The sequence below is a fragment of the Echinops telfairi genome, unplaced genomic scaffold (genome assembly GCF_000313985.2).
Source record: "Echinops telfairi isolate 266 unplaced genomic scaffold, ASM31398v2 ScPeMD7_7468;HRSCAF=8506_0, whole genome shotgun sequence".
Taxonomy (NCBI): Eukaryota; Metazoa; Chordata; class Mammalia; order Afrosoricida; family Tenrecidae; genus Echinops; species Echinops telfairi.
In genome coordinates, this window is record NW_022111369.1 from 35962653 (window position 1) to 35971835 (window position 9183).

The following is a 9183-nucleotide window of genomic DNA, read 5'->3' on the forward strand; positions in this document are numbered from 1 at the left end:
TTTGAAAACGATGGTGGCAGCAATTGTATCATCATGCTTGATCTAATTGAACTACAGATTGTTATCTTATCTATAAGAGCTCCCAATAAAGTAGAAGAAACAATTTTAAAAAGCCTCGCCTTTCTCCCATAAGCTGGGTAGCTAAACAAGAAAGTGGCTTTGTTTGTTTGGAAATGGGATGAGAAATGGAAAAAAGGGGTGAAGGTAGCAACTTAGAACTTTCCCAAGCTATTTTGATTTGGCAATTTTCAAAGCTATTTTATTCAAATGTTGATTTCAGCCTTTTTCATATTTGCATCTTTAGTGCCTACCATGGGCCAATGTCTTGATTAATGTTTCAATCAATGATGGTGCCATTCAGTGAGACTAAGCTATCTGTTTTTATGTGTTAAGGTTACAAGAACAGCAAACCGCCCAATAGCTGCCGGAGACATTTCAACCCTACAGTCCCTCGTTTTTCTTGGGGGACAGCTCACCTTGGCACTGGGTGTCCTTCTGTGTCTGAATCACTACAGGTATATTAAATGTGTCTCGTTTAATCATTTTAAAGTCTCTCATTTGAATTGGTAGAAATAGAAATAAAATAAAATGGGAACACCTTGATACAGTGTTGTTTTATAGGCTACCTGTTGACCATCTATGAGTTAGCAAGTGTAAATAAAACCAGCACACATTGCAAAATATGCTTCAGGGATGCTTTCCACCGAACAAGAGACCAGAATGTAATTTAACCTGAACCAGCCTCTGGGGTGTACAGTAGTCTCCCAGGAGACCAAGAGCACTCTCACAGACCCTCCAAGTAAATGTATGTATCTAGGACTTTGCTTATGCTGACCACATGTTTGAAGTAGATAGCAACAAAAGTGATTGTACGCATTTTGCAAAAAGAGCAGCTCTGTCTTTCCCAGAATCTTGCTATTACTCGATGTTTAATTCACTAATAGAGACAAAGTAAACTTTTGTACAATGGATGGCTGCTTACAGCCTGCCTTGATGAGCAGGTCAAAGCCCAGAAGGCATGGGTGTTGGTTTCAGCAGACAGTGTTAACGCTGTAGAGACTAGAGCCAGTCTCATGCCTTGCCCTGATAAGTAAACATCAGCAACACAGACACTTTGGGAAGTGGTTTCTGGAAAGTAATCTTTTTTCTAGAGAAGTAGCAATCAGTGGACCATATTCGGGGGTGGGGTGGTGGCTATTTTGATGTCCTGTGTCCTGCTGGCTTACCAGTGAAGCACTTGGCTGTCAACCCAAAGGTCAGTGGTTTGAAGTCACCAACCACAATGCAGGAAAAAGGCCTAACGATCGACCCCTGTAAAGAAGAGGGCCTCACAGACCCTGGGAGGTGGTCCATCTTGCCCTGTGGGGCCCTGTGAATAGGGCTCTGGGCACTGAACAGCAGTCTTGAGCTCAGACATTGATGATTCTGCAGTAGAATCCCCCCCATCCACGTGTAAGAGCCAGTTCCATGCCCAGCCATTGGACCTCCTGGGTGGCCACCACCCATCTGATTTTGGAGTCTTGTCTGTTGCTACATGCTGTGAACGTCCAGACTCAGGTGCACTAGGACACAAGCCCTGGTGATCTACTTCCAAAATGTAACTAGTGAAAACCCTGTGGATCTGCAGCCAACCCTTCCAATGACAGGCCTGGGCAGCATTTCCTTCCGCTGTGCCTGGGCTCACCGTGAGTCCGGGTGGAGATCACCACCTCGTGATTTGCATTCTCTCGTGAGCGATCTCAGTTTACACTCACCACTTAGAGGAGCAGTCACAGAGTGTTCATGAGATGGACCCGAGTCAGACTGCTGCAGATGCCAGTCCTGACATTGCCGTTTTCTATGTGACAGTTGAAAAGTGACTTAATCTCTTTCTTTACCTCATCTATAAAATGAGGATAAAACCAACTCCCTCTCAGGTTTGTTGTGAAGATCAAAACGGGCTATAATTCTGTGTTAGCTCTTCTATTTTGTGTGGTTTGGTTGTGTTAACACTTTTTCCCCCCTCTCATCTTTTTTAATAGACAAAGCCAAAGAAAGTTTTACGTAACAAAAAAATACAATTGGAAAAAAATTCATTTTTTATTAAGTGATGCTGTGTTTGTCTTAAAAGTATGTAGTGATTTTAAGAGATAACGGCATTAAACCTTTATGTTTTAGAATAATAATTTACTGTGTTTCTGGTGAAAGACTACAGCAAGCAAGGTACCCGTTTGAGATTCGCACACACCCTGCGAGGCCGGTACAGTTTCACCTGTGTCAGCGTTCTCGTACACGGGTCTGCTTGTTTCATTTCCCGGGCCACTTCTTGCCTTGACGTTCATCTCTTTCCTGGCTTGTCCCGATTTCAGCATCGCTCTGGGCGCAGCGTCTCTTCTCCTGGTCACCATCTACCCGCTAATGAAAAGAGTCACATACTGGCCTCAGCTAGTCTTGGGTGAGCGTGAAATGACTATACGTTTTTCATTTGATACTCTCAAACCGTACTTTTAAGAATTAGTATGTGTCGAGGATAAAATGTTGGCTCAGTCATGATATTTTCCAAACCAAAAACAGACTTTCATAATAGTCAGCCTTTTTTGGGGGGTTGGTTGGTGGGTGCAGAGGGGAGGTAGCTAAGAAATCTTGCATTGATTAAGATTATCATCATTTCCTGAAATCCTCTTTTTAAAATTCAGTTGTTTCGTTGGGGGGAGGGAGCCTTGACCACAACTCTCTTTTCGGGTGGTTGATGTGGGTGCCCTGAAGAATTCAAAGATTAAGAAGGAGTCCACTAAAGCAGAAGGAGAAGGGTTGAACGTGTTGAATGTGTGGGCTCAGGGTAACTGAAGACTCCCTTCCTGATGAAGCTTCCTGGCAGGAAGCTCCTCCCAGGAGAAACGCGGCCAGTCTCTCCTCTGGGTTGCCCTTTCACTGGCATTACTTCGAGGGAGTACAGTGAGGGTCTCCAACATGTCCTCGTCAGCACGTTCTCAATACCCGCCGCCGAGAGCGCAGTCTTCCCACGTGGACTAGTGTCTAGCTTAATGCGTGCCACATGACAGGTAGTCAGGAAATATTTGCACACCATTTTGGTAGACAGAGCAGAGGGCAAGTTAGTAGATGATGATACAATCTATTGCAAAAATGTCTACTCCCAGACTTCTCTACTAGCCTCTGTTCTTAGTTCTTGAGACATTTTTGCAGTCATTAGAAGTGGAGCAAATAGACAGTACAAGCAACTGGGACCAGACTTAATTCATGAGAAGTTGTGGTGAAATACTTCTCTTTTTCGAAAAACAATATTCTCAATTGACCTGGTGCTATTTTGGTGGAGGAAAAAAAATGAGCACTTTCTACTTACAAGATAATGTTATAAAAGTGACTCTATTTCCCACAAATAGCAAGTGGACTCTTAATTTATGCATGAGCCAGCATCAGGTGCCAGGGAAATGCCAATCAAATGAATACCTTCCCCACCTTTTGGAGCTCGAGGGGCCGGCCAGTGCTGCACGGTGGGCACGGCAAGCACACGTGGTGAGGAACCGCTGCAGAGAGCCCCTCCCTTTCCTAGGCAGGACCGGAGGGGGAAAAGGGTGTTTGGGACCTATTGATTTAAGGTCACTGAGGGATTCGCAGGTAAAGATGTCTAATGGTATTAATCCATAGTGCTCAGTATCTAGTCCGAAACTTAGGAAAGATAGATTTAGAAGTTATTAACATGTAGTTTCATTTACAGCCCTCAGAGAGGATGCCCTTGTGAAGTGAACAAGTGTGCCTAGCTTTACCTTATTGTTTCTGTAGCTTAGAGGAGACGGAGGTGGCCTGGTGGCACAGTGGTTATGCATGGGACCGCTAACCACCGGTCAGCAGTTTGAAACCACTAGTTGCTCGGAGGGAGAAAGATGATAATTCCTACTCCTGTAAAAGGTTACCAGTCTCAGAAACCCACAGAGACAGTTCTGTCCTGTTGCAAAGGGTCCCCACGAGTTGGAATCAGAAGGGAGGGCAGGGAGAGTGGTAGTGGACAGGACAGAACATGGGTTTTTTGAGCCCAATTCATCTAAGTTCCAACCCCATCGTCTGTTTATTGGCTGTGTGTCAAACTGGCTGGCACATAGGGTTTCCACGGCTGTCACCTTTGTCGCCGAAGACCGCCGCGGCTTTCACCCGTGATTGAGTTGATGCTGGAGGGTAGTAGCTATATCATTGTAATTTGTTAAGTAGCCTCTCTGAGCCTGTGTCCTTCAAAGGGGGCTAGTGGGGAATCACGAGACGGTTGAGAGAAATCAGTGAGGGGGCATGTGCCTTCCCTATGGAGCCCTGAAGCACACTTGGCCTGAATTCCCTCTCTGCGTTTCTCTAATTACAGGGTTGACTTTTAACTGGGGAGCATTACTTGGCTGGTCTGCTGTCAAAGGCTCCTGTGATCCATATGTTTGCCTGCCACTTTATTTTTCTGGAATTATGTGGACACTGGTCTATGATACCATCTATGCCCATCAGGTAAAGAAACACCTTTCTCTTAACTTTCATTTTGTTCTCACAGTTTTTTAAGAACTTTAAAGGGGAAAGTACTTTTTTCTAAACAGAAAAATCATTCACAATTTCACAACTCTAACAAATGGACTTTTTGTGTGTTTCATGTTCATGGATTATTTTAGCGTGAGAGTCCCATTTACAGTGTTTAGAAGCATTACGTAGTTTTCCCTATATGAGAGCACCGGGCTGCTAGCTGCAAGGGCAGCCATTTGAAACCACCAGGAATGTGAAACCCATGGGGGAAACAGGAGGCTTTCTGCCCCTGTGCAGTCACGTCTGTCTCAGACCCACAGAGCCAGGTCTGCTCTGCCCAGTAGGGTGGCCCTGAGTCACAATAGATTCCATGGCATTGAGTTTTGCGGGTGGGTCAGAGATGACAGGCCCTGTTTTATTTATTTCTTAATTCATTATTTTATTAGCAGCTCTTACAGATGTCATAACATTCCATAATTCACGTAATTCAAGGATAATCGTACAATTGCAACTACAAACAGTTTAAAACATTTTCTTCTTGAACTCTTTGATGTCAGCTCCTACCCACCCTTACCCCCCATGAATCCTTGTTATATATTATTATGAATATTCTATTTTTATTATTATACTTTTCTTTTCACTCACAATTCTGCTATTTGCTCCCCATGAGTGAAGTTATGGGGTTATACAGTCATCATTGCTATCAGGCCCATCCCGCCTTCCCATGTCCTCAAGGAATCATTGCTCCCATTGCTGTTTCTATAGGGTCATCCATCCTAGCACCCCTACATTGAACAACCTTACTTATACACCTGCACCTATGTAGGTCTAACAGTATTAGTGAGGTGAAACATAAGCCTTAATAGTAAGAGGAGGAAATCTTAAAGGACCAGAGGATAGTTATGGGTTTTATCAGTGCTAGGCCACAGCCTGGCTTCCTCATTGCTCCCACATGGCCCCTCTGTGAGGACCTGTCCAATTGTCTTGCAGGTGGGCTTTATGGGTTTCATCAGTGCTAGGCCACAGCCTGGCTTCCTCATTGCTCCCACATGGCCCCTCTGTGAGGACCTGTCCAATTGTCTTGCAGGTGGGCTTTGGGTCTCCACTCTGTCCTTGCTCCTTCACATCCATTTGATTGCTTGTTTCTGAACTTCTGGTACCTATTCCTGTCGACACCTCATGATCACACAGGCTGGTGTGTTTCTTCCATGTGGGCTTGTTGTTTCCCTGCTAGATGGCCACTTGTCTAACTATAAGCCTTTATGACCCCGATGCTATATCTTTTAATTGCCAGGCACTATCAGCTTTCTTCACCAGATTTGCTTATGCACCCATTTGTCTTCAGCGATACTCACCAGGAAGGTGAGTATCATACAGTGCCACTTCATTAGAACAAACCATTTTTGTACTCGGGTGAGATTTTAGTAGAGGCCCAAAGTCCCATCTGCTTCCTTGTTGAATTTACATATATATACATGTACAGACAAATACACCTATATTCATATACTTATATATTTATATATCTACATTTATTCCTATATATATATATATATATATAATTTTTTGCTTTCTTCTTCTTTCCTTTTTCTCTTTCCTCCTGCCCCACTAGTATACTTACCTCGCAATAATTCCCCTCAGGCGCTTTTTGATTGATCTAACCCAACCAGGAACAATGCTACACCCTCCTGTCAATTTTATAACCATTATTATTCCCCTGTCTCTGCCATTATTGGCTCACCACTCACACCTCCCCTGCCCCCTGCCCTCCCGTGACACACACCACTACCATCACCTCACCCCCCAAACCATAGGTACCATTGCTTTCTTCATGGGGTTGCTTGTCCTACCTGTCTTATATAGACAGACACACACACACCCAAAAAACAACAACAAGGAAAGACAATATAAATAGTTACACGTCTAACTGACGTTCTGACCCAGAGTAGATCTCTCTGCTAAATAGCAGGCAGGCCGTTACAATGCATCGGTCCATTCCCTTGTCTTTCAGGGACCCACATCCCGGGACCCGCTTACCTAGCAGCACTTGTACCCTTTTAGCCCTCAGCCTTCATGTCCAATAGGCACACGCCTACTGGTCCCTATTGCTCTTCCTGCAGTCAGGGATGGAGCGATCTAGCAGGCACTGTTTTAAATACTTGACACGCACTAAATCCTGACAAACAACTGGTGAAGAAGGTACCCTTCTCCCATTAGTGAATGGGAGAGCGGATGTTCAACCTCAACAGTCTTTCTAGAGCAGTGGTTCTCAACCTTCCTCATGCCACAACCCTTTCATACAGTTCCTCATGTTGTGCTGACCTCCCAAACCATAAAATTGTTTTTGTTGCTACTTCATAACTGTAATTTTGCTACTGTTATGAATCAGGCGACCCCTGTGAAAGGGTCATTCGACACCCCCCCCATAGGGATCTCGACCCACAGGTTGAGAACCGCTGTTCTAGAGCCTGTGCTTTTAACCACCTTGCTCAACTGCCCCACCCCCACCCTGCTTAGATGTCTCTTGCTAAGTGTGACATAATAAACTTTTCCCGTGTTTTTACTAATTCTTAGTAATTGTCACTTTACATGACCTCTGGGTTAACGTGCTGTAGTGTTTTATTTAGTTACTGGGTGGTGGGTGGTTGGTTCACTTAACAGCATATCTGTTCTGACCATTTAATTTGTTTCTGAGTTTCCACAGTGAGAAATATAGTGTGATAATCACTGACATCTTTATGACTATGAGATAAATATTCAGGAATATTTTTACCAAAATGGTATAAACATTTGTGCAGCTTGTGATTCTTCTTTTTTACATAATTAATTAAAATAAATAAGCCTGTGTTCCCTCTCTTCTTACTAATGCTCTTAATTTCCTTTTTACATTTATGAGCTTTTCAGAGAATGGTTTGTTACTCAGTATTTTTCTAAAACATGACACTATGTACCTTCCATCAGTTATTTAAAGACTATGCTATGACTTAATTTGAGGCTTTTTTTCTCCTAATGTTTCAATCCTGATTTCACTCTGCTTGCTTCTGATACCCCCTGAGTGATTCACACACTACATTTGTATCATCATGAACAACTTCTGCATATCCGTAGTTAGATGATTTCCCAAAGAAAACCCTGACTCGCAGCTGAGGAGAGGTAAGACTGTCTCGCATTTCTGGAGCCAGGGGTTGAGATAACTAGTCCCAAAATGCCATGCACTCCTTGACGCTTGGGTGGTTCACATGCTTAAAGACGGTTTGCACTGAAGGAGCTTACGGGTGAAAGGAAAAACAGACTCGCTAACCCCACAGTATTTTTATTTGGATTCCAAGATGCTGTCTCTCAAGTTGCAATAACCTTGGAACCTAAAAAGGCCTATCCAATTGGCTCTCCGCCTGCAGGCCAGTACAGAGAAGTCCGGTGTGCAGCCATTGTCAGACAACCATAAGGGCAACAGTCTTTGCAAACCCTTACAAATTAAGTTGCTGAGGAGACTGCTGAGCCAGGTATGAGTGTTTCAAGCCTAGAAAGGGTTTGGTGGCAGAAGGAAGGAATACATTGTGGTCAGGGGCACTTTTCTTCGTCTGTGACTTTAGAAGATTTTAAGTAAAATGTACAGGAAATTATTAAGACATGAAACTTGAGAGGAAGAGAGGCCCTCCATGAAAAATTAAGAGTCAGATTTCAACGTCATCTACAGGAGTACAAGTATAGTTGCGTGGCATTGTATAGGGCAATGGGAAACACACTGAGCTGTAGACCTGGAAGATGATTTCAGCAGTAAGACGTCCATGTGATTCAGCCTGCACCTTCATACGGATTAGCCGGCGTCTCGTCTCGGAGTTTCCATCTTCTTTCACGGCTGGAGGTGTAGCCACATGTTCCTGAAAACAAACAAACAGTGTCTTTCAACTTTCTGGTACAGGATAAAAGAGACGATGCGCTCCTCGGTCTCAAGTCAACAGCGCTGCGGTTCCGCGACAACACCAAGCAGTGGCTCAGTGGCTTCAGCCTGGCGATGCTGGGGGCTCTGGGTCTGGTGGGCGTGAACTGCGACCAGACGCTGCCCTACTACGCTACTCTGGCTGCCATGGGAGCCCATCTGACTCACCAGGTGCGCGTTTGCACGTCTCTCGTCCCTGTTCTCGCAGTATAAAGGGGAAAATAATTTCCCTTCAATGCCCTCTGTGTGTATCAAGCCAGCTACTTCTTGCAACAAACCTCTTCCTTGCCTTTGGACTGCCCCAAACCACCTCCTCCCCTGCCCTAGCTTGTCACAGAAAAGAGCTAGCTGTATTATTTTAGAGATAATTTAAGATTCAGCCTGAATTGTTTTCTAAGAGCATCCTTCCCTTTTCCTAAAATCAACTTCTGGACAAATTTCAGTACCGTCCAAAGGTGGTTGGTGGAGTTGAACTACTCTTAACAGTCAAACTGATCATGAAACAGCTATTGTTTGATTTACAGGACTGGGGAACACGGGGTGTTTTCATCACTAGCAGGGATTGCTCTGAGTGGTAGTGGGTAGTTCTGGAAGTGGGGCGGGGTGGGAGGTATTTTAGGTCTCATTGTAAACTGGAGAGGAGGCTCTGCAGAAGTTCATGGGTAAAGGTCAGACGTACTAAATAACTCTCAGTCCACCAGACAGCTCTGCACAGTAGGGACTTGTCCTTTCCAAATGTGACCTGTTCTCCTGTT

General features: G+C 44.4%; 1 protein-coding gene across 1 annotated transcript in view; it reads left to right on the forward strand.

Moving 5' to 3' along the window:
* The window catches only part of COQ2 (coenzyme Q2, polyprenyltransferase), a gene marked incomplete at its 5' end in the record, with an annotated part of 23366 nt that extends 14725 nt beyond the window's left edge, over positions 1-8641 (forward strand). Inside the window, 4 exons of the mRNA XM_004703406.1 lie at positions 394-515; positions 2349-2434; positions 4349-4482; positions 8411-8641. Coding sequence (XP_004703463.1) covers positions 394-515; positions 2349-2434; positions 4349-4482; positions 8411-8641 — 573 coding nt within the window. The remainder of the gene's footprint in view (positions 1-393; positions 516-2348; positions 2435-4348; positions 4483-8410) is intronic.
* Between the last annotated feature and the right edge of the window lie 542 nt (positions 8642-9183).